The 25,328-nt window shown below is 43.4% G+C and overlaps 1 protein-coding gene across 6 annotated transcripts in view; it reads left to right on the top strand.

Moving 5' to 3' along the window:
* The window catches only part of SMARCD3 (SWI/SNF related, matrix associated, actin dependent regulator of chromatin, subfamily d, member 3), a 114,564-nt gene that overhangs the window by 29,891 nt on the left and 59,345 nt on the right, over positions 1-25,328 (top strand). For 3 of the 6 annotated variants that reach the window (XM_062568590.1, XM_062568591.1, XM_062568592.1), the window contains 2 exons: positions 19,505-19,722; positions 22,897-22,939. In XM_062568590.1, coding sequence (XP_062424574.1) covers positions 19,514-19,722; positions 22,897-22,939 — 252 coding nt within the window. In that variant the 5' untranslated portion in view covers positions 19,505-19,513. Of the gene's footprint in view, positions 1-6,806; positions 6,964-7,694; positions 8,088-19,504; positions 19,723-22,896; positions 22,940-25,328 lie in introns of those variants that run through there. The other 3 variants (XR_009957523.1, XM_062568588.1, XM_062568589.1) reach the window with 2 other exon arrangements.

Below are 25,328 nucleotides of genomic sequence, written 5' to 3'. Positions count from 1 at the left end.
CTGCCATTTTCCAAAGATTCACTGATGTTCACTCTAATTAGGTATTGTTTGAGATTAACATTTACTTTTTTAGGGGTAATCTCTTTGCAATTGTTGTAAGTATTCTGCAAAATAAAATCTTTTAAAAGGACACTTGGGCTTGTCTGGCAACGCAGTTCTTTTATGCTCACCAGTGTTAATTACTGGTCTCAGTTCCATTGTCCTCTAAGTCTGCTGTGGTTTTATTCACCTAATAATTGTTCTACTAGTTTAGCTGAAATAGGAGTTGGATTTATTTGCCTATGCCAAGATTGCTCTGCTTTCCTTCTTTGGTTATATGCTTTCTCCAGTTTCCTAGTGCTTTCTGCTAGTGCTTTCTCACTTCTTCCTTAGCTATGTATATTAATACCTCCTTCAGTCAGCACTTACTTATTATTGATTTGCTCAAAATAAAGATCTTTTTCAAACTGAATTTTGAGTAAGAACTGGATATCATCTTAGCATTATTAATCAAAGTGCTTTCAGAAATCTTTTTTTTTCTTTCCTGATAAAGAAACAGGAAATCCTTTTGGCTTTCCTACATTAGAGTAGGGTGAAGGTGCTCCAGGCAGTTATGTTAGTTGGATCCCAACTGCATGCGATACAGAAGAATGAATTTTGAAAGAAAAAATAACAATACAGCGAGGACAAAAATGGTAGATGGGATAAAAGGCAGCTTGAGTTTACTAACCTAATATCCTTCTTGAATAACTAATTTTTAGACAAAGAAAACAATATATCTGATTTATCTAGAATTCAGTGAAGCCTTTGATACAGTGGTACCTGAAAGTGTCATTGAGCTTCAGAAGACATACTCACAGAAGAAATGTGGGGCAGTTATTGAATGTCCACTTAGAAGTAGGACATAATCTTAGGAAAGAACTTAAACCCATGGTGGATGCTAAAGGCTTGAGCAACCAAGCATTCCTTTATTTCTGACACTTTTGAAAAATTAGAATCTATTCCAGGACAGTCTCTTCTCTATTATCCTTCCAAAATACAACCCTTCTTACTCACTTTTTATAGCTGGCAGTTCTGCTCTGACCCTTGCCTGGAAAAAGAAAGGAGGAGGATTGTGGGCGGCCTGTAGCACTCTGCTTCTCTGCTAAGTGAATGAGCCATGAGAGAAAGCATGGAATAAGCCATGCACATATGTCACTGCACAACCTGTGCAAAGTGGTTTTGGTGAGGATGAAAGAGTGGAGGGAGAAGCATAGTGGGACCGGACAACATACTGTGAGGTCACACAGGACTGTGCAGAGTTGGATAAAACAAGTATTGTTAATGTGATTGAAGTATGGAAGTATAGAAATATGGTTGAATGATGACTCATCATTTTGCATCCTATAGTATTACATATCTTTTTCTCCATCTTTTGACATCCCTGCTGTTGTATCTGATTACTTTAAAAAATAAATCAGGATGTAAACTTGTAATCATCTCTGCACCTCTGTAGAAGGATGCTTGGAACTCTGTAGATAGATATAAATGCTGATTTTGGCCACATTTATTCTTTCTTGCCTTTGTTTAAAGTCTTCTTTCTTATGATATTTCTTCACTGCAGGTAGATTTGAAAAACAGTTAGTGCAATCTGCATATTTAGATTCCTTATTGTCATATTGTTTTAGCAATCAGATGCTTATTCTTTTTCCAGCTGTCCTCTTTGAAGACAGGATCAATACCACCTACATCACTTTGCACTGCTTGTCCAGATCACTCTGCTTGTCTAACCTGTTCTTGAAGACCTTCAGTGATGGAGATTCCACATCCTTACTGGGCAAGCTGTTCCAGAATATCTCTACATTTACTGCTGTACTCTCTTCTTTAATATCTAACCTAAATTTCCTTGGGTGCAATTTCAACCTATTAATTCTTGTGCTATGTAGAAGTGTTTTTCCTTATTTGCACCAGCTTTTGGACATTTGAAGACTGTTATTTCCTCTTTCTGTCTTCACACTTTACAGTTCTGACCACACTTACTGTTCTCTCAGCCATCTTTATTCCCTTCCACTATGTTGTCTTTGATGCACAGAGCCTCAAACTGCAAAGAATAGTCCAACTGAAGCAATAGCAATTCTTACCACAGTAGGACTAGTTCAGAAGAGTTCCTCAGCACTATTACAACTGTGCCATGACTGCTTGTGCCATGAAAAAGAGGAAGGATGGAAAAGAAGCAGAGATAGAATGAGGAGAAAAAGAAGAATCTAGAATATCATTGTCATTGCTTTTGCTGCCACCAAGGGGAAGAGAGAAGTGGGGCAGCACTCACTACTAATGCGCTTATGGCTTGTCTGCTTATTTTGTGTGGGCAATACTGTTGATTCACATTCAGCTTATGATCTACTGCCCAAATATTTTTCTCAAAAGCTACTCTTTAGCCAGTTGTTCTCCGTCCTGTATTTATGTAGTTGATTATTCCTACCTTGATGTGGAACCTTGCAATATTTCGTATTGAACTATTTCAGACTACTTCTCCAGCTTCTCAGGATTTTAATCTTATCTCTCAGTATACCTATAATTCCCCCCCAAAACTTTATGCTGCTAACAAATTTAGTAAGTGTGTTCTCTTGTTCATTATTGAGATTGTTAATGAAAATATCAAATAATTCTGAACTCAGGACCTAGTTGCTATTTTTTTCTTCAAGCTTTTTCTTTTTCTTGAAAAACATTATTAAAATAAGCAAAGGTTCATCCTTGGGACATTTTCTTCCTGATTTTCAGTGTTTCTCTGTCATCAGCTCTAAAATTGTAGAGAATATTTTAAGTTATTTTAAAGTCATTTTAATATTTCAGTGGACAGAGCCCTGTTGACTGGAGTGAAAACTGGATGAGAGAAACCATACCTTCTTAAGGCAACCAGCAGTTTTATCTACTTCTTTAATTACCTGTAGATCAGAAAATTGAAGGCAGCTACAAACATATCCTCAGAAAACACCTTATCTTTTCTAGCTTTTACAGCCTGATCACTATAGTTGAAAAATATTAAAAGCTTGAAAAATAACACAGATTAAAAAAAAAAAAGAAAGAAAAAGAAAAAGAAAAAGAAAGCAAACAAATTGGTTGGACAGAGGTGGCCTCTATAGCCCCAAGAGGTGAGGAGGCAAAATTTCAGGCTTTCCTTGAAATAAAATAGCACAAAAGGAGCTTAAGGGAGCAGTGGAGGGATTGAAAGAACTCCACAGTCTGCTCAACCTTCAAAAACCAGTAAAGGAATACAACCGTTCTAGAGCCAGTCCCATGCTGCTGACGTGTTCTATATCAGAAATGTCAAGGAGCTGCCCAGATAGTTGTAGCAGTTGGGGAAGAGAAAGATATTTAGGTTGAAACAGGCACTTTTTAAAAACATACTTATTTTCTACATTTAATGAGAAAATGTGGGAAAAATAGAAAAAAAGGATGGATTTAAAGTAAAATTATTTAATTTACAGAGTCAAGCAATTGTGATTTGGGGAAAGTCATTCTTGCACTGTAACTCTCATCCTTTTGTGCACAGGCATTATGCACTAGTTTTTCTTCACAGCATTGTGGTGAGCGTAAGAATTGCAGGAAATGGGTTTAATCTTAGCTAGGTAAGGTCCAGCAAGTCATTTCCATTCACTTATACCTTGTTTTTCCATTTGCAGAAAAAGTGATAGTTATACTGACTTCTTCTCTGAAGCACTTTGAGACTAACGCCAAGAGCTGAGTTTTATTATTACATGGACTTTTTTCTTTTTTATCCTTCAGGACTTCTACTTATTCCGTCTATGGCAGCACTGAATCTGCCATCCTGTAATTTTCATGTGGTTGACCTGGTTATCTAATGCTCTTTTAAGGCAATTTCTTTATATACTTCCTATTAAGAACATCCAGATAAAATACAATTCATACAGTATTGTATTGAACTGAAATTCAGTAACACTTCATAATAAATTTTGCTGCTCCAGACTGTAACAAAGACGACATCCATTGGTGGAGATGGGCACAACTGTAGCTTATTATCTGTAACTGATTAGAAAAATAAAAATCCCTGAAGCCTGCCGCCGCAGCGCGAACCGCCGCCTAGCTCGCGCAGCAGGGGCAGTGCAGCGCCGGGAGCGGAGCGGGCCCCGCTCCCGGCCCCCGCAGAGGCAGCTGCGCTGCCGGCGCTGGGGTAGCAAGCAGCGAGCCGGCCTCCGCGAGAGGCCCCCTCCGCCCGCCGCGGCCCCGCTCCGCTCGCTGCGCGCGAGCCGCGGCGCCTTCCCCCGCGCGGCGAGGAAGGGGTTAAGGCCGCGCTGCCCGCGCGTCCGGCCGCCCCGCCCGCGCGTCCCCGCTAGGCCGCGGGCTGACCTTCACGGCAGCCGCGCCGGGCATGCGCGCCGCCGCGCCTGTGCCGCTCAGCCCGGCGGTTGCCGCGGCCCGCCCGCCTCGGGCGGCTCGGTTCGACCCGGCCCGGCCCAGCGCGGCGCGCCTGTCCGCCCGCCTGCCCGCGGCGCGCCCGCGGCTGGCGCGCGCCCTGCCCGTGCCGGGCGCGCCGTTGCCGTTCGGTGCCGTTGGTGCTGGCGGAGGAGCGCGGGGGGACGTGAGGGGGGACTGCGTGCTGCGTCGCGCCGCAGCCCGGAGCCGCGCCCGCCTCGGCGGGGGGCTGGGGCGGCCGCCCAACGGTCCAGCCCCGTTCTGCTCCACGGCGCTGGGAGCGTGGGCCGGGCCGGGCCGGGTGGCCACCGAGAGGACCCAGGGCCTCCCCGTGCTCGGGGCCTGAGTTGCTGGGTGCGGGGACGCTCCCCGGGCCAGGCGGGGCTAGTGTCTCCGCTAGGTCACAGCTTCTCAGAGGTCACTGGGCCATGCCTGGCAGTTGTTGTCTCAAGCCTTCTACAAGCTGCTCTGAGTTTGGGCATGTCTTCCGCTGTTTATACTGTCTTCACAAAACCAAGACTGTAACCCCATTCCCCTTTAGCAATGGCAATAGCAACACCTGCACAAAGACGTGTCAATAATCGCACTGCAGTGAAAGCAGCGGCGCTCCCTAGCAAGTGCAGCAGCCAACAATCAGTGTGATCCCTAAAGAAAAATCAGCATATTGTTGTGCTGGGTACAGGGGCTATGGCTTGCAAGACAGGACTGACAGTGTTACCTGCTTCTGGGGTCTGAAAACAATGGCAGAGACAGAGGCCCATTGCCACCTTGCTAAGCACGCTGGCACTACACAGCTTGGTTCCAGGTAAAGTACATTTAATTCAAGCCAGCAAGAATCTCAGGAAGAGATTTTGCACAGAACAAGACCATGCTGCTTTATTGGACATATGAATAGACTAGACTGAGGCGGGAGGAAGAACGGGCAGCAATGCCCGCCATCTCCAAATTTCTGTAATACCTGTGGGTATCCCCACAGAGTAGTGCTCAGGCTGGGGTCACCCTGAAAATCAATGGAGGTTGTTGCCTTCATCCCCACGCACAAAGGGCTGTGTGGTGGTCATGACTTGCTGCTTGCTGCCAGCTAAATTCAGTGTCTTCTCTGCTTGTTCTTAGTACAGGTTGAGGGCAGAAATTTATTTACTTAATTGTTTCAGGTCTGATTCTCTTCAGCTCGTGGTCTCACTAGAAAATTCACAGACCCTAGACAAGAATTTCAAGCAGAGGAGTATGATAATCCCCTCCTGTAACCTGGCAACGTCTCCTCTATTGCTGTGGCAGGCAGACAGGGAACCGTCAGCCCTCGCAAATGCAGACACGGAGGAGCTGTCAGCAGTCAGCTCGCCGCCCCAGGCCGCCGCCTGCTCTGCCATTACGGAGGAGCCAGCACTGTGCGCAGAATGGCCGCTGCTATGCCCACGCCAGGACACGGCCAGGGTGGCAGGGCTGTGTGGCGCCGGGGCGCCAGCGCTCCGCTTCGCCCCTCCCAGCATGGGTGCGGTGGCGGTGGGTCCATGGTCCCAGCAGGGACCCAGTGCCTTGTGGTGTGGGGCTTTGTGTGAGTGGCAGCCACCAGCCCCAGCGTGTAATGGCAGCCATGGTATTGGCAGTTTGTGTCTGTCAGTCACCTGGGGTCTCTGATGGCCCCGTCACAGTGGAACTGAAGCATCCTGAGGGCGGCGGCTGGGAGCAGCTGCGACGAGGCAGCAGGCAGTGGAATCGAGGCCGGCGCAGTGCTCACGGCTGCGCTGCGCCCTGTCGCCATGTTGCCCCCCACCCCCTCCACTGCCGCTCCAGCACTCTTTCTTTCCCTTTGCTCTCGCACACTGTCCCTCCTCGTTCCCAGCTTTCTGTCTCCTGCTGTTCTCTCTCTTGTCCAAAGGGGTTAGTTCTCAGTCTCGTGTGCTGGAAATGCTGCCAGTGAATGTTTCTCTGTGCTGCCTGCCAGGTCTCTGGGGAAAAGGCCTGGAAATGCACTGCAGGCGGAGCAGTGGGAGCAAGGGAAAACCATTGTTTCTCACTGCTTGCCTGCTGCATTTTCTAATGGGAAAAGTCTCTCTGTGAGGCAGCGAGTTTATGTTATTGCTGAAGTTGCCCCCTCCCCCTTCCCTCTTGACCCAGAATTTACCATCCCCTCATGCTGAGGAGGAGAGGTTGCAGCACTGCCACTAAAAAGCTGAGATGTGTTTTCAATTTGCCTCCTGCTTATCTCTGGTGTTTGGACAGAGAGGTTTAAAAAGCTGGATTTTCTGTCCCTGCAGAGTAAACACACAGAACCCGGCAGCACAAACTATTTCTGGCTTATCAGTGGAGGAATGCAGCAGCTGAGGCTTAGAGCGAGTGGGCCGTCAGGAAGGCCCTGAAGGGGCCCCCTCCCCACTCCGCGCTATTAGAAGTGTGAGAGCCCAGCAGGACTCAGAGGGGAGAGTTGGAGAAAAAGGCAGAAAAGGGAAAGAAAGAGGAAGAGAGAGAGTGAGAGAGGCTGAGCAGACCCTGATGGCTACAGATGAAGTTACAGGAGGGGCTCGCAAAGCTACGAAAAGCAAACTTTTTGAGTTTCTGGTCCATGGGGTGGTGAGTCGGGAAAGTTAGTGAGCTGGCTGGCTCTGAATAGAGGGATGAGTGGAAACTGGAGGCTCTGTGCTGGGCTGGATTGGCTCCTGCAGTGTGCTCTTGGGGCACTGCTGACTGCCTTGCCAGGAGAGCACCGGGGTCTGCAAAGCCCCCAGAATATGTACTGATTCATTGATAATACAGGCTTGTGTCTGGGGGGATGTGTGCTGTGATTTTTGCTTTGATTCTCCATGAATGGTGAATAGCGTTCTTTAGAGCCTGTTCACAGTGCAGAATCTGCACTGGATCTGACCCATATAGGCTTGTAGGACACTTTGTTCTGTAATCAAACTTGTGTTTTGAAAAACAATTCTGATGAAAGCCTGATGAAGCCGTGTGGTGCAGCCTCTGGTTCTTGTCTCCACACTTGGCTCTTATGTATCCTCTGGCTACTTAACAGGTGACTTTCAGGGGCTTGAAGAGATTAACTCTGCAGATCTGTAACAGTCTATAGGCACTCACCCACAACAAAATTTCAGAGTGCCATAGTTAATTAAAGGAATCCTTCAGGTCTTTAAAAATTTTCTGGCTTTTGTTTAAGAATCAGGTCTTCAATCTCCTTTTAAGGGGAAATGATAATGATAACCCCTGTTTTGCTGTCGTTGGAAACCATATTTTTTAGATGACTTTCTAATGGTTGAATGCAGTCACCATTTATAACATTTGGATTTCTTATATAGATATACATTTAAGAAAAAAAAGATTACTGAAAAGTCCAAAAGAATGCAGATACTGTTTGGTTAACAGTAGTCCTGGGTGTTTTCTCTCCTGAGGATTCTGGCATCTTCTACAACACCTTCTTTTTGAAGACATCAGGTGGGGTTTCTTGTGCAACAATAACAGAAATCTGGGGAGCTCACTGCAGGCTGCAAGGTTGTCTCCATAGTTCAGGCTTACTCCAGATGCTTAGAATCTGGCTAGTGACCTACAGATGCTGGATATGGTGAGACCTGCAAGGCTAAGGGCTTCTAGGTGGCATTCTGTTTTTGTGAGAATAGTGAACAGATGACATGGTGCCAATGTGCAGGAGCAGTCTGTTGCTAGATGGGCAGATGTACAGAGACGATCAAGTGACTGGTGTGCAGGTTTGTGGCAGTGGTTTTGTTGTGGACATGTGGGGTCATTAAGATATTCTGGCTCGGGGTGACTGTAGCTAGACTGAAGCATAGGCAACTTGGGAGGTGTTGGCATATGGAATGCTTTTTCCTTTTCCAAGGTTTATGTTGGTATTTGCATACCAACAAACTTCCTTCAGTATCAAGAAGAGTGGCTAAAATAGTTGCATGAATGTGTTTCTTCTACATCTAGCTGGACTTCATGTGAAATGAGCATGCTCTCCTTTTAAGCATTGGAATTTTTAATTTGTACCAGAATGAATACAGCAGAACTGGTTTCCATTAGTTATTTGGATGCTAAAAAAGTCTGACTTGCCCTGGGAATTCAGCCACTAGTGGCGTCTTACTTGAATGTGTGCATTTGCATGGAATATATGCATTCGTATGTCATCTTCTTGCTAGCTGTTAGTGAGGCTGGGGCTTCTTGTCTGTTACTCTCTTGCCTCAACACCTCTTTTATGACCCTACCCTTACCTATGCTGTCCTCCCTCCCTTGATCTTCTTCAGTTTGGCTTTTGCTTCCTTATTTGTTCTTTCCATCAATCTCTTCCTCAGGTATCTTTTGATCAAAGCACAAGTTGAGGTAATCAGTCTTGCATTACTTAAAAAAAGAGAAAAAAATCATACTTCATTTTACCTCTTCAGGTCCTGTATTCTCCCAAATAAATGAATGTGCTATCACAGCTGTTGCCTTGTGTTCACATCTTGGTAGATATTCAGTTTTATTACCACATACAGTGTGGCAATATTTGAATTAAGTCCTTGAAAAATTAAACTTTATCAGAATTCCGTAGACTCAGAGTCTGCTCTCACTTCAGGAAAAACCTCCTCTTCAAGTTATTTATTTTTTATTTTATCTTTATACTTATTTGATTATTGAAGGCATTTTTTTTTTTGGCAAAGATAGAGGGATGTAAATAGAGGTAGAATGTTGTGAGAAAATTTTTTGCTATGTGAACACTTTAATGAAAAGGAAAATTTTGCAGCATTTCCTGAGGGCAGTTAGAATTTGGATTCATTTGATCTCTCTGGAAACATATTCTCCTTTGCTGAGGTCACTTTGCCCTTTGCTCTTGTATACTTCATCTTGCCTTTGTTCTTCTTGTCCATATTGGCAGCTTAGAAGGAGTCTTCTTCCCTCTCTATCCCATTCAAATGGGACACCCCCGTAATGTGAAATATCTTAATGGTTAAAAAATCTCAAGGACGACATTTCATCTTCATCCCACTTGAATTCTTGATGATTTGTTATATTTCTGGTTAGCCTTCTGTTATTTAAACAAGATTAGGCTTTTTTTGTTTTATGTATTTTTATAATTGTCATTCTTACTTGGTTTCATCAGGATCTTGTACATTGTTTCTTCAGGAGGAGATAAAGGATTTTTTTTTCTTAAGGCTTCATCCTTCACTTTGTCCTTTTTTGCTCTCTGCTCTATTTCTAGCCTTTTTATGGTTAAACATGGCTTTAATGACCATTTATATGCTGATTTATCTCCTTATTGATGTGTTTTCTACTGTCCAGTAGTACATTTCAGCCCGTCTTTATGACATCTCCCTCTGGGTGTCCAGCTGTTGCCTTAAATTTTGTTGACCCAAACCGAGCTATTAATCTTCCTGCTGGCCACTGCTCTTCTCTTTTTTTTTCTATCCACTTTTTTTTTCTTTTTTTCTTTTTTTTCTATACAGTAGATCCCATCATAGGACTCCCTGTTGGTTAGACTCCTTGCCTGTATATCATCTTTCTCTGTCTCTTTCTCGTTATTTTTTTTTCTTACCCAAATAATTATCTTTCCATATAGCCTTAAGATCAATGGTACAGATCTTGTCAAAGCTCTTCTCTGGATATCTGCACTTTTGTGACTCAATTGCACTAATCTTTTCCTCATTGATACTTCATACTGTTAGTCTTGTCTGTGTCTTCTTCACACAGGAAGCTGCTGAGAGGTTCATTTTCTTTTCCTATTGTTCTAAGCTCTTTAATCTGCTTGTGTGTCCTTTTTCTGTTCCCCCTTTATCTTCCTTCCAAAACAAATCTTTTGCCTTTTATGCACAAGGTATGTGTATAAAAGTCTACGTCCCTTTCTTAACGATCAAGTTGTATCTGTATTTACAATATACCAGGTGTCAGTTCAAATCACCTTTTCCCCAGAGTGATCTTGTTCTTTGTCCCCTGTGCTGTGCTTAGGGAGCTCTTCCTATTAAAATAAGTCCTTATGCATATTTTCTCATAATATATGTTTTTTCATAGTTCCTACTAATCTCTACTGTTTAATATCAGTTTGATGTCAAAACTGCTGATTTATACAAACTTAAGTATCCCTTATATGACACTTTTACTGATCCCGTTGTCTATTTGTCTGTTTATCTGCTTCTTAAATCTGGTCATGGATGTTTATGGTAAGTACAGAAACTATATTATATGGAACAGCATTTGTTACAGTTAAAGAAGAGTTTCAAAGCATAGCATAGTATAAATAAATATATGATGTAATGATAAATAACTCTGACAATGTGAAAACAGACTAAAAGATAGGTCTAGTGCTCTGAAGATAAGTATGGAGTATCTGATAGATTTATCAGGCTCTGGAGATGAGAATGAGCAATGAGTTTCATAAGCAAATGTTGCAGAGCATCTCCTCATACATTGCTGGGTTTTAAATGAACTGTAATCATTTGGAAAGAAGGCCTGGATGTCGTTGTGGGCTGCAATGTATAGCAGCAGCCACTGCCACTAAGAAAGAAAATAAAATGTTGGTCTGGTTAAGAAATGGGGCAGAGAGTAATACAGAAGACATTGTAAATCAGCAGCATATACTTAGAGGAATATTGTTTTGGTCATCTGCATGACGAATAAGCAAAAAGAGAAATAACTCAGGGCAGTGATAGTGGGAGGCCTGTGAAGACTGCGTCAGTAAGAAAAATGGAAGATTGAGAGTGGTTAGATTTGGAAGGAAATGATTTCTTTTTCATAATACCTAAAGCTGGAGATTGATTAGGAAAGTTTTAAAATCAGTAGAGGCTCTTAGGAACTGGTTAAAGAAGTAAGCATGTGTCCACGATGATGGAGATACGGGTTACTCTTCTTTGAAACAGGTGGAAGGACAGGGTGACCTGTCAAGGGCTCTTCCAGCCCTGTGTCTTCATATGTCAGTATATTAAAAACATGTTACTTGTTTTACTGTAATGGGAAGAACTAAAGCTATTTTCCCCCAAATTGAATGGTGATCTACTTTAAGTGGATCTTTCTTAATCTGTAGATCTTTTTTATCTGTAGAGATCACCTGTAGGAGATATCACAGAGTGAGGAGAATATTAGGTAGGAAAAAAGTGTAACTTTACTAGTGAAGAATATCCTACTAATTTTATATTTTCATGGATATAAATACCATCTTGTCAGCACATAAGTCAGCTAACACTAAAGGGGCAGAAAGGAGCCTCATGAACAGTCATTTTTGGACAATTTGTTCCACTTCTTTAGTAGAGGTCTCTCTGTATGGCTGGCTACCTGTGCTAGGACATTATCAGAGAAAGGGTTCAGGAATGGAATCACTTACTTCATGTCTGTATCTCATTTTATCACTTTAAAGAAGGAGATGTTTGGAGTAAGTGTGGAGCAGGGTGGAGAAATAAAAATGATCTGATCTCAGTGAGCCAATTTGATTGGGAAGATACTTGCAGAAAACTGGTAGAGTGATAGTACAGTGCTCAAAAGGGTAAGCAAGGTGGCAACAGAAACTGTAGATTTGTCCTACGTGGACCCTGGACTAACTGCAGGCTAGCAAATACAGAAAAGATAACATGTAATTAAGAAAAAAAATCCAATTAATTCTGTCTAAGGTTTTAATAGTTTTCAGTGTGATTTTTATGCAAAATGGCCTTGTTAAACAAATATGAATGGCTTTTCTGAGTTTTGAAAGAAGAAGTTTTGTAGGAACATAAAGACAACCACATTGGATCATTTAACTCCATGTCTCCAATTAAGGGCAGTAGCAGAAGGCTACATTAAAGCACAGGAGCAAGACAAGCACATGGTGATGCTTCTTGCAAGTATGTCTGCACTCAGTAGTTCAGGAGTTTTCTGATCTGATACTGAATCCTCTTGAGTACCTCTGTATAGGTTTGCTTTCTGTAGGTTAGTCCAATCACTGTTTCCTTGAAACTACATAAACTTTAGTAATCACAATGTTCTGTGTCAAGAATTTCCGCAGGTTGTGTTATATAAAAAAGTACCTGATTCTGCCAACTGCTAGCTGTTGTCTAGTTCTTGTACTTGAAGAGACAGTGGGCCACTCTCTCCATTCGCACTCTCTCCATTCAACTCATGACATTGGGGAACTTTGTTGTTCTCATTCCCACCCCCTTTAAAGAGTGAGGAGGCCTAGTCTAAAAATTGTTCTTCACAGAAAATCAATTCCATGCAGTAGATCACAGTAGCGTGTGTAATCAGATCTATTAGAACCAGGAAGCTGATGGGATTTAAAACATCGTATATAGGGTTTGTTAGGTACAATTCTAATGGTTTTTTTTAAAAAAAGAGATAATTTTGTTACATCTAAGTGGGTTGAGGTTGAGTGTCTAGTTGTTCTGAGCTGTGCATGGACATGCATGAAATAAAAAGTTTGTCTTAAGTTACAGTTCACAGTTATGGTAAATGCAGTGTTTTCTAAATTAAAGACTTCTGTTTTGTAATGAGTGGAACTTGGAGTCACAGCTGTGGAACACCTGGACCCTAATTCTAGGATTTTGGAAAACAGAAGATAAATGTGGTAGATAAGAATTGAATTACTGACATTCCTGATTGCTAACTCTCAAAGAGATTCGTAGACATCAAAAATGGAAACCCATATGAGAGCACATCTGTAGTTATCTTAGGAGAGGAGAGAAGCTGTATAGAGCTATTTTTTTGCACTTCTACAAGTCCATTTTTAAATGACACACATCAGTAGGACGTCTGATGTTGGGAGACCATTTGTATGGTCAGGCACCTGTTACCATCAGGGAATATCAGCTTAGCTTAAATTTCTTAACTGTTCCAGTTACATCTAGTTACTTCTACACCCTCTCATGTCCACATAGCATCTGACATCTCTTTGTGCTTATGTTTACACCTTACAGACATTAGTGGCTACTGTAATGCCTTAACACTCTATGTTCCCTAGCCAAGCTAGCTTTTTTTTTTCAATTTCTGTTATTTTCTCAAAATCTGACAGTTTCTGCGTTAACCAGGAGTTTAGGGCTGCTCAGTGTATGTCATCAGAATCCTCCTATATGGTACAAAGATGTATAGTGTCTTTGTCTTTCAGAACAGGAAATAGCTGTATGTACAGCCCAATGTTATATTGCACTGCAGTGACTCCCAGCATACTGTTCAATCCCTTTCCTAAGGCTTGTGTAGATTTTTTGCTGCTTCTGGGATTTTCTTTTACCTGTGAGTTCTCCAGGTTATTGTCCTCCAGTTGATATGTTCAGTCAGGAATTTCTGCTGCAGCATTTTGGCTGCTGTGATGTTGATGTCCCTTGAGAAAGAATTCTGCAGTAGAAATATATAGAAAAGGACCACTCCACTGTTGTCTCATTTCTGCCATCAGACAGAAGTCCACTTGAAGAATAGCAAAGAGGAGGAAAGAGGCAATCATCTAATGCGATACAAGATTTGGTCAGGAGGGGAAGAAAGGTGGCTTGAGAAACAGCACAGTAGAAGGTAGTGATAGGGACTTGGCAGCATTTGTGGAGGTGGGGTGCTTGCTGCACTGACAGTGTTCACTTTGGAAAGAGGTAACCTGGACAGTGATGGACCACTTACTAATACAGAAGTGGTGAGGAAGTGCAGGCAATCAGCAGAATTCTTGGGGACCGGTACTGTGACCAGTATGGTTGTTTGGATTGCAGTTAGTTGTGTGCCATTTTCTGTATGCTGTTCTGTTTGGCCTTACCCAGCTGCTCCACATGCAGGAGCTCATTGCTTTATCTTCTCAGAGCTGGGAGGGTGTTCCCTCTTCGACCTAAGGACTGTAACCTCAGCTGGAGGCATACTGTGTTCTTGCTTGTTTCCTACACCTAGCAGTATTTTTGCCCTCTGTCCACTTAAACTATTGGAGTCATGCAGAGTAACGCATGTATATGAGATCACTGGAGGAAAAAGAGGGATACGTCTGTGGGTGAAAACAGAGTTGCATTGGGTAGGTGGGTCTGGGGTACAGGATTTCCAAGGAAGGAAGAGATATCATTGCTGTTTTGCCCTGCAGTCTTCACCATAGATGATATTTATTCAAGATGGATCCCGTTCTGCTACTAAGATAACATGAGAAAGAAGGGAAGAGACAGATCCTAGCCCATAGCCACTGGTACCTCACAGATCTCTTTCAAAAGATATACTAATGTTATAGTACACTTTTCAGTATTGTGGCATTTTCTTGATGTCAGCATTGTGAAAGATAGTGTGAAGTGTCTGTCACTGTCTTCTCTTGCATATGTATTTGAGAGAGAAAGAAGCTTTTGGGAAGGTACGGCTCGTGTTCTTCTGTTAGCTATGTTTAGGTAGAGAAAGTTTTTCTGTCTCTCTCTGCTGGGAGTCTGGTGGACTTGCAGCAGGGAGATGGCACTTCCATTGCAAGTGATATTTATCTACAGACAATACAGGAGATAGGAGTATGAGAAGAGAAGAAATGAGGCAGGCCAAAGGGTAGGATTGAATATGTTGTCTACAGTGTTGCTTCATTTGCTTGAGCAGTTTCCTTTTTCTCAGTTTAATCCTTTCCCTACCTTTCTCTATTTTAACACCTAACAGAGGGAAGTGAAGGAAGTTCTAAGATGTCAAACGTAGATCAAGAATAGGTTTGGCTTGCTGGCCTTGTTCTCCAGGCCTTAAGGTGTCCTTGTAGAATAAGAAAAGTGGGCCTGCAATTTGATCCTTGTGGCCAGTCTCCAGGAGGGATGAACATGAGGTGACTGTGCCCAGGATCCTGTCTCCTCTGAATGGCTGTCAAATGTCCTAGGATGATAGACAGGCAACAACAGGCCCCATGGTCTGATCTCTGCTGGAGGAGAGCCACAGTTTGTGGATTGGCAGGCAACAGAAAGAGCTTAAATACAAGCGCAAGTGTGAAGTATTTTCTGGGCCATTTGTTTCTGCTGACTCTGCCTGGGTCAGAGGGTGGGAGTGAGTATGTGGGAAAGGAGAGCGCTGCTTTGACCCAGCAGTTTTCATAGTTCCATAATTATGTGAGAAAATGTTTTCAACCCTGCACAATGCCTCTGTTTTGCCTGTTGGCTGCCTCCTGCTTCTCTCTGCTCAGTGGCCATACTTAAGAGCACCATCATTACTGCATGTAATCAGTTTCCTACACCAATATTTGCTTTCTCTATCCACTTAGCTTCCTGTGCTGATCTCTCTTCTACCTTGACGTTCTTTCTCTAACCATGTCAATTATTGCCATTGATTCTTTACTGATTGTTTCGTTCTTCAACTCTCCCATTTCTTTGGTGGATCCAAGCCCAAGAACTAAGACTTGTGATGATCATCAGGGCTTTGGGGACTGTGGTGGATTTGGGTGGTTAATTTGGAAATGCAGCTAATCACTGTTGCTTAAAGTTTCCGGAAAGAACAGATGCTTCAGTACTGGGAAATGTAAGAGTCAGGACATCATGTAGGAGAGTCTTGCTGGGTTAGAGGAAGGGTACCTCTGGGCCTAAAATGCTGTCTCTGACAGCAACCATAGCAGATGGCTAAAACAGTTAAATAGATAGGACATTTGTATTGAGTACTTCTCCCAGGTACTTTCACAGAATCATAGAATCATAGAACCAGTAAGGTTGGAAGGGACCTCTGGAGATCATCTAGTCCAACCTCCCTGTTCAGCAGCGTCACTTAGGGCACGTTAGACAGGGTTGCATCCAGGCGGGCCTTGAAGATCTCCAGAGGAGACTCCACAACCTCTCTGGGCAACCTGTTCCAGTGCTCTGTCACTCTCACAGGGAAGAAAGTCCCCCTCACGTTCAGGCGGAACTTCCTGTGCTTCAATTTGTGCCCATTGCCTCTTGTCCTGTCACATGGGACAACTGAAAAGAGTTTGTCCCTGTCCCCTTGACACGCTCCCTTCAGGTACTTATACACATTGAGAAGATCCCCCCTCAGTCTTCTCTCCTCCTGGCTAAACAGGCCCAGCTCTCACAGCCGTTCCTCATAGGGCAGATGCTTCAGCACTCTGATCATCTTTATAGCCCTACGCTGGACTCTCTGCAGTAGCTCCATGTCTCTCTTGTACTGGGGAGCCCAGAACTGGACACAAGAGTCAAGATGAGGCCTCCCCAGGGCTGAGGAGAGGGGCAGGATCACCTCCCTTGACCTGCTGGCAACACTCTGCCTAATGCAGCCCAGGATATTGTTGGCCGTCCTGGCCACAAGGGCACACTGCTGGCTCATGGTCAATCTGTCATCCACCAGCACTCCCAGGTCCTTCTCTGCAGAGCTGCTAATGAGCAGGTCAGCCCCCAGCTTGTACTGGTGCCAGGGTTATTCTTCCCTAGGTGCAGGACTCTGCCTTTGACCTTGTTGAACCTCAGGAGGTTCCTCTCTGCCCAGCCCTCCAGCCTCTCCAGGTCTCTCTGAATGGCAGCACAGCCCTCAGGTGTGTCAGCCATTCCTCCCAGCTTGGTATCACCAGCAGACTTGCTGAGGAGGCACTCTGTCCCTTCATCCAGGTCACTGATGAAGAAGTTGAACAGGATGGGACCCAGTACTGAGCCCTGGGGAATGCCACTAGCCACAGGCCTCCAACTAGACTCCATGCCACTGATGATGACCCTTTGAGCTCTGCCTTTCAGCCAGTTCTCAGTCCACCTCACTGTCCACTCACCTAACCCATGCTTCCAGAGTTTATCTGGGAGGATGTTATAGGGGACAGTGTCAAAAGCCTTGCTGACGTCAAGGTAGACAACGTCCACTGCTCTCCCCTCATCTACCCAGCCAGTCATTCCATCATAGAAGGCTATCAGATTGGTTAAGCATGAGTTCCCCTTGGTGAATCCATGCTGCCTACTCCTGATCACCTTCTTCTCCATGTGCCTGGAGATGACATCCAGGATGAGCTGTTCCATCACCTTTCCAGGGATGGAGGTGAGGCTGACTGGCCTGTAGTTGCCTGGGTCCTCCTTCTTGCCCTTCTTGAAGACTGGTTTTCTTCCAGTCTTCAGGCACCTCTCCACTTCTCCAGGACCTTTCCAAGATGCTGGAGAGCAGCCTGGCAACAACATCCGCCAGCTCCCTCAGTACCCGTGGGTGCATCCCATCAGGGCCCATGGATCTGTAGGTGTCAAGTTTGCCTGAAAGATCTCTAACTCAATCCTCCTCAACCAAGGGAGAGTCTTCCTTTCTCCTGACTTTCTCTCTTGTCTCCGGGCTGCAGGATTCCTGAGGACTGACCTTAACAGTAAAACTGAAGCAAAGAAGGTATTCAGTTACTCTGTCTTCTCTGCATCCCTTGTCACCAGGTCACCCACCCCATTCAGCAGTGGGCCCACGTTTTCCCTAGTCTGCCTTTTGCTACTGATGCGTTTGAAGAAGCTCTTGTTGTTGTGCTTGACATCCCTTGACAGATTTAATTCCAAGTTGGCCTTAGCCTTCCTCATTACATCCCTGCATACTCTGACAATGTTCCTATATTCCTCCCAAGTAGTCTGTCCCTGCTTCCACATTCTGTGTACTTCCTTCTTCTGTTTGAGTTTTGCCAGGAGCTCCTTGCTTATCCATGCAGGTCTCTTGCCTCCTTTGCTTGACTTCTTACTGATAGGGATGCACTGCTCTTGAGCTTGGGAGAAGTGATGCCTGAATATTAACCATCTCTCTTGGACTCCACCCCCTTCCTCCCTTCCTTTTATCACCCTAACCCATGGGATTCCTCCAAGTAGTTTCCTGAAGAGGCCAAAGTCTGCTGTCCTGAAGTCCGGGGTTGCAATCCTACTTATTTTCTTGCTTCCTTCTCAGAGGATCCTGAACTCCCTCATCTTAAGGTCACTGCAGCCAAGGCTGCCCCCAACCTTCACATCTCCAACCAGTCCTTTGTTTGTTAGTACAAGGCCCAGCAGCATACCTCTCTGCATGGGCTGTTCCAGCACCTGTGTCAAAAAGTTATCATCAGTGCTCTGCAGGAGCCTCCTGGACACTTTGTGCCTAGCTGTGTTGTCTTTCCAGCAGATACCAGGGTGGTTGAAGTCCCCCATGAGAACCAGGGCCTGTGATCATGACGGTATTTCCAGCTGTCTGTAGAAGGCCTCATGGACTTCCTCTTCCTGATCAGGTGTCCTGTAGTAGACACCCACAAAAGTGTCACCCATGTTAGCTTCCCCTTGAATCCTTACCCATAAGCTCTCTACTTGCTCTTCATTCACCCTTAGGCAGAGCTTGATCCACTCCAGTTACTCTCTCAAACAGCAACTTTCATGTATGATCATTCTTATTTACGTATTGGTTCAAATGAAAATACTGTGTCTGTACATGTGTGTGTATTTTCATAAGTATATAGGCATATCTAATAAACATTTTGATAATTATTAGAATGGAGCTAATGTCTTCTCTCCGTTTTCAGCTACATTTTATAGATAAGAGTTATTTTACTTGTGTTTTCCTTGACAGCTGTAAACTTTTAGGGCTTAGAGTTGAGTTTACTGTCTGTGTTATAGAGCATTAAGCTTGTGGTCTGACCCAAAATGTCTGTTCCAGAGCACAGCGAAGTCAACACAAATATCAGAACTTTAGAATGCCTAAAGGGAGCACTGAAAAAACATCTTTTTTTTTTTTTTTTTTTTTTTTTTTTTTTTTTGAGGCTTGATCAGAGATGAGCTTTTCTTAAAGGATTCTTGTCACTCTGCAGTGTAAGTGAAAGAGAGATCTGTCAGTAGAAGATGCTTTGCCATAGTCTTTCATGATTCACCTTTGCTTGTTGCAATGTGCCTACTGATCAAAGCAACCCGGCAGCCTGCTAGTCAGTGCAAAATCTGGAGCAGTGGAGATGTGGTCTTGCTTGCAGGTTTGATTAGCACGTAGACCACACTATCTTGGACTGCATGTAGCCACCATGAACTTTTTGTTTGGTGTTAAAGTAGAGCTTTCTGGTGTAAGTTGGCCTGGATAAGTTATTGACCACTGAGTGTTTTCCCAAGCCTCATATTTTTCATCCATTTTCCTGCCTGCTCTATCACTGAGTTCTTCTTTCTGATGGGTAGGGAATACCGGGCCAGACCTCTTCTGCTCAGTGTTGCTAGTTAGTGCTTATCAGAATGACCAAAATTGGGAACTTGCCTGACCTGGTGTCTGATTATATACAAATATCTTTTCTGCTGAGGAAACAGTGACCAAAGTGGCTCTTCTTTCTGTATTGCTTCTTCCCTAGCGTCCTGGGATGCCATCAGGAGCTCGAATGCCCCATCAGGGGGCTCCCATGGGTCCCCCAGGCCCCCCATATGTTGGAAGCCCCTCAGTGCGACCTGGGATGCCCCAGACTGTGATGGAAACAACAAGAAAGCGCACTGCACCACAGCAAGTCCAGCAACAGCAGGTGCAGCAGCAAGTGCAGCAGCAGCAACAAGCCACTCAGAACCGAACCAGGAGGTGAGTGTTCCAGAAAGGAAACATGGGAGAACAATTTGAGGAAGAAAAACTGGTCTCTTTATCAGTAGGTAAGACCTTTTAGTTTGAGTGAGACAGACAGAAGATTTATAGATTGTCAGTTTCTTGAAGGAGGAAAAAGCACTGGTAAATTTTACTCTTTACTCTGTTTGCAAATGGTCTTTGAACAAACTGACCTTTACTAATGTTTGGTTCTGCAGTTACAATCTTTTCCCCTTGCATGTGTATCAGGCTATAAATCTGGCCATTATATTTAGCCTATAAAGTACTTGTTAATGAGCAGTTCTCTTCAAATATAGTACAAACGCTATTTATCTATTCTTTATAATTTCTCTGTTTTCTAACTGACTAACAAAATGGTTTGTAAAGAAGACACAAATGGAAAGATTTTTAGTTGGTCATGTGAATACTTATTCTATGGTCACAATGGGATTATGTCAGCAGCATGGTCGTAAAACTTTCAGTTTTCACAAGCATTCCTATGTATAAAGTCACTGGAGAAAATAATAGGAATAATAGGAAATAATTTCATAGAATTAAAAGATTTTTTTAAGGTAAGTTTTTTTAAGAAAATATGCTCACTTTGTACACTGCTGAATGCATTATTTCTTCAGTAACAGTTCTTTACTTTCTGTCTGCAAATTATGAGACCTCAACAGATTGAATTCCTAAGTGTGAGCCAGTTCCTGACAACTACATAGGATTCAGTCATCTAAATGATCTGCCTTTTGCAAAATCATTGTAGATATGTATAGACTGTGTTTAGACCGTGCTTTGGTGGTGTCATCACATCTAGTTGTAAGTAAAGCATGACTCTCTAAACTCAGTGCTTCAGGAACCATGCTCTGTCCAGGTTGTATGCCTTGGAACAGCAAGCCAGACTTGGGAATGTTTATATCTGGGATGCATCTGGAAAGGACACCAGTCCCAAGAGTATTAATATAATAAGATTGAATACAGAAGGAATGTGTGTGGGTGCAGCATGTGAGTACAAGAGATGTATGTGCGTCATGGAGGCCTTGCCCAGCACTAACTAAAATGTGCATTCCACAGTACCTCCCAGGAGATCTTTCAGGAAACTGCACAAAATAATGCCTAGTCTTCAGATATACTGAGTAGATAAATCTGATGGACTGCTACTGTTGGATATTTAATGTAATCTTTAGGCACTTACCAGTTTCCAGGGATCATCAAATGAGAATAATTTGTTTCCTAAAATTTAATGGCATAAATCACAGAAGGAAGCATTTTTTCCCCAGCCACCTTAACTTCGCCACATCGACTTAGGAACCCAACAGTAATCTCTATTGTAGTGAGTCCAGCTTATACCAGTGCTTCCTAGATACTCAGACAAGTTTCTCTGTTCCTTCTGCCATGCCTTCCCTCCCAGTAATGTGTTGAATGCTTTCCCCCTGTTCATTTCTGCCTCCCAGTTGTCTCCCATTGAACCTTGTCTAGTTTTTCAGGCAAACCTTTCCAGCACCTCGGGTCCAGTTCTGGCTTTAATCAAGCCAGATGTGTTTTATGGCACAAAAGGGGCCAAGAAGGTGTAATCTGCTTTTTTGGCAGATTTGGTAGAAACAAAAAGCAGATTAAATCCCCTTTCTGTAACAGACTCTTGGAGAACTGGTTGAAATGAAATTTGCTGTTTTTTGTTTTGTTTTCTTTTGTTTTAACTGCAAGCCTTTAGGGGTGCTGCAGGTGCATATTCCATTTCCCTTGGGGAAAATGCTGCTTGCTCAGACATTGCTTCCTGCATTTTTCTGTGGATTCTGTGAGGTATTTCAGTGTAGATTTGATTTTGCTCGGAGGTTCACACTGTGAAATTCTCAAGTCCCATTATTCCTGCACTTTTAAAAAGGGACATTGTTCACCTAAGAAGTTGGGTATGATTGTGGGGATTAATTTTCTGGCCCTAAGGAAGGAGTTCTAGATGCAGTTTGTACCTCCAGCCACAGAGAGTGCCTCAGGCTTGGCTTTTGTTGGGAGGGGAAAGAATATGGTATTTCAGGCTGGGTTTATCACAAGCAAGTGTAGGAAAGGAGTATGCCACCCTGATTTTTGTCATATCAGCTTTTACGTGGACATGGCTGATAAGAGACTTCCTCTATAGAAATAGTAAGGTATCTTTCTGCCCTGACAGAGTGGCAGCAGGCATTTCTTTCTCCCATTTGTCTGTCACAGATTCAGTGATTCATCTCCTGCGTATAAGATAGGCCTCACAAAATATAGAGGTGAAGAGTTAGGCCTGAATTCCCTCTTGGCCCTGTTAGAGAAAGCTAGATGACAGTTTGATGGGCACAAATGAATTTTTAGAATCTGAAGAATTCGAAAGGGAATATATTTGGAGATGTTCCTGACAGTACCATTTCTTAAGCACATATACATTTGTGTGTATGTATATGAACACAGTCATGTTTCTAAAAGAATGCATATATATGTGTGTGTGTGTGTGTGTGTGTGTGTGTGTGCTTTTGTATGGGTATGGATATGCTATGCATATGCACTGCAGGCACAGAGATGTCTTCCCACATATGCGTTCATAAAGATGAATGTATATAAAAGTGTAACTCATTTACCTTTGTAAAATCACATAGGCAAATACGTTTCAATGAAACAAATGTATGTACATAGAGAAGTGTACATACATATGTGTCTGCATACACACATAAACACTGGCACTCAGTTTTGGGTATGAATGAATGCATACTCTGATCTGTTTGAAGAAGTTCACATTCAGTCCGCAGGCATTCACTCTTAATCACCTCTTAAGTGTGCATATGCGTAGGTATGTCTATGCACACTTTCAGATATGCACTCTGTCCACCTACATGCTCTTTCTGTATCCATAGATGGCATGTGCACATGTACTTGCATACATTGCCGCCCTGCACCAAAGAAGATCCTGTGATCAAAGAACTTGCACACTTCTTTCCAAGATGCATAACAGACAGCCCTGATTTGTTCTTAGCTAACCATCTCCCCAGACTGCTGAGAGATAGGGTCCTAGGTCCTGGGCATGGGTGAGACCCTTTTGCTGATGCATGCACAGCTGTGCACCAGCATGTGGAGATGTCAGGATAATTTAGCAGGTGGCCTCGTTACTCCTAGATCTGTCACCATGGTAACGTGTTTTTTTCTTTAAAAAATGTACAGTGCCAAGAGGAGGAAGATGGCTGACAAAATTCTCCCTCAGAGGGTGAGTCGCTTTCATTTCCTATTCCCTTCACAATCAGTTCAGCATCTTAGTGTAATTAGGGGGATTTTAGCAAATACTTTCACTTTTTGTTTAAAAATCTAATTAAAAAGTAAGTAAGCAGTGGGTGAAAGTCTAGAGAGCAAGGCTGGGGCTGGGGCTGGGGGCTGGGAGTGTGGAGTGCAGCCTGGCCTGTGTCATCCTTGTGTATTGGGTTAGCTGTGCCAGCACTGCCACTTGCTGGATGGACAGTGGTGCTGGGCTGCAAAGTACATGACTTGATGCTGGGACCCTCTGGGTTTTAAAGATGTTTTAGAACAATATTTGAGGCTGGTCAAAAGCTGGTTCAGAGTTCAACCGTGCCGATAGGAGATGGATTCCTTCTTAGGTCTCTCTGGCCCAGTAGGGCTGCCAGATTCTATTTTTTGCAGTTGTGTCCTAGTGGGACCAAAGTGAATTAGTGTAAGTGTACAACAGTGTGCAAGGGGCCTGAATTGTCCAGAGAGTTATTAATACTTCTGTCCCCTGGGGATATGTCTAGTTTTTAGTGTCTCTCTGTGCTTGATCTGAACAGCTTCCTTCTCAATGCTTCCACTTCTTTTGCAAACATTGGAATTTCTCTCTGCTCTCCTTCTCTTTCATTCTCCCCAGGCTTTTCCTTTCCTATGCCCTCTTAATTACAGTTCTCCCATAATGTACTTGGTTCCAAAATTCAAGCTTCCTTAATCTTCATAACATATTCCCATATCACACCCCAGATCCAGTTTCTTTGGCAGTTTCTTTTGGTGCTTTTTCTGGACTCAGGATTTCTTTGACAGGAATATAGAGCTCCACTTCCTTTTGAGGGATACCTTTCCACTTCCTGGCAACCTCCAGGATTCCAGTTCTCCAATTCTCTTCTGTGACCCTCCATAGGTACCTAGTGCCAACCAACTGAAGAAGTGAGTCCACTTTGGTACTCTTAACATCACGTTATCACTTCTCTTTTTGCAACTTCTGCCACCCTCTGAAAGCACAGCCCCTCACAGGTTAGCCATTAGTTTCCTCATGCTGCTGCCTTGCAAGGACTAAGCTACCATTAGATCCAGCTCCTTTGAACTGCTTGCAGCCTTCATAGTGTTTGTGTTAAAGTGTCATTCCTGCTCTGCTTGGAGGCTGTACTTACTTAGAATGAAAGTTACATTTCTTTTGCTTTCAGTTCTGTCTGTCTTGCACAGATTTATGAGTCTCTCATTCTCTTCAGAGATGACTGTACATTCTGTTTGATGAGACTATAGTTTTAAATATGTGTTAATCTGAAGGCTTTTTTTTGTCCAGTGCTTTCATAAAATAAAAAGTCTCAGATGATACAGGTATAACCAAACTTCTCTGGCAACAGAAGACTTATACCTCGTTTATCAAATCCACAGTAGTTCTTTAATAGTTAGCACCTTCAACAGCTGCATCAAAGTGCTATACAGATGCTAGTACCTTTCAGAGCCATGCTGTCACCAAGTCTTCTTGCTTTTCAGTGTCTTTATTGCTGTCAGCCATGTAATTTTAGCTGGTACAATGATAAGGCACCACAAACTGCTGGTGTCCTGTCTACAGTGGAGTTTCTCAGTGCAATTGAAGTGGTGGAATTAATGATAGGACTTTCTGGATTAAGGTATGCCATTAGGCTGCAATCAATATATTAGAACCTCCTTGCTGTCACCATTCATACAGTGGGAAAATGCTTTGTACATCAGTCCATCAGTGTCCTGCCAAGTGGAAGATTTGCACCTGTGGCTATGGAATGCTTCCAAACCAGAGCAAAACCTTGAGCTTTCCAGAGCAACTTCTAGAGCACTTTCCAGCCAATCAGCATCACAGGCTTTTTGCAGACTCTTGCATATGTTTTCTGCAAACTGTGAAGGGATATGAGGAGGATATTTAACTAAATTTTACTCTTGAAAACCCTCTTATGTAATAACGGAAAAGGAAGTGGGCTCCCAGTGTAGTTTCTGTGATAGAAAGTATCACAGTCTGTGCTTTGGTGCTGCTTGTATAGGGTCACTCAGCTGCTATAGTTTAGTTATTTGAGCAGAGTGTAATTTTGCCCAGATTTAGTTGTACAAGAACAGTTCAGCCTAGCTATTACATGTAGGAACATCAGAATATGAACATCCTGGTGCATCCAGTCCAATTCCCTCTATCACAAAGGGTGCATCACACAATTACTGCCTCAAAACTAGTTAGGGTCTTTAATTCTGAGATATTCTAGCTCTAGCAGCTTTCCCCCCCACCCAGTCAAATGCTTTTAGTTTCCTGGGTAAGAATGGCTCCCCACACTTCTAATCCTCCACAGTGTTTCATTATATCTATCTCAATTTAAATTCATCTCTTTTGAATCTCTTTAAATTTTCCTTTC

Source organism: Rhea pennata, chromosome 2, assembly GCF_028389875.1.
Source record: "Rhea pennata isolate bPtePen1 chromosome 2, bPtePen1.pri, whole genome shotgun sequence".
Taxonomy (NCBI): Eukaryota; Metazoa; Chordata; class Aves; order Rheiformes; family Rheidae; genus Rhea; species Rhea pennata.
This window is presented reverse-complemented; position numbering and strand designations above follow the sequence as displayed.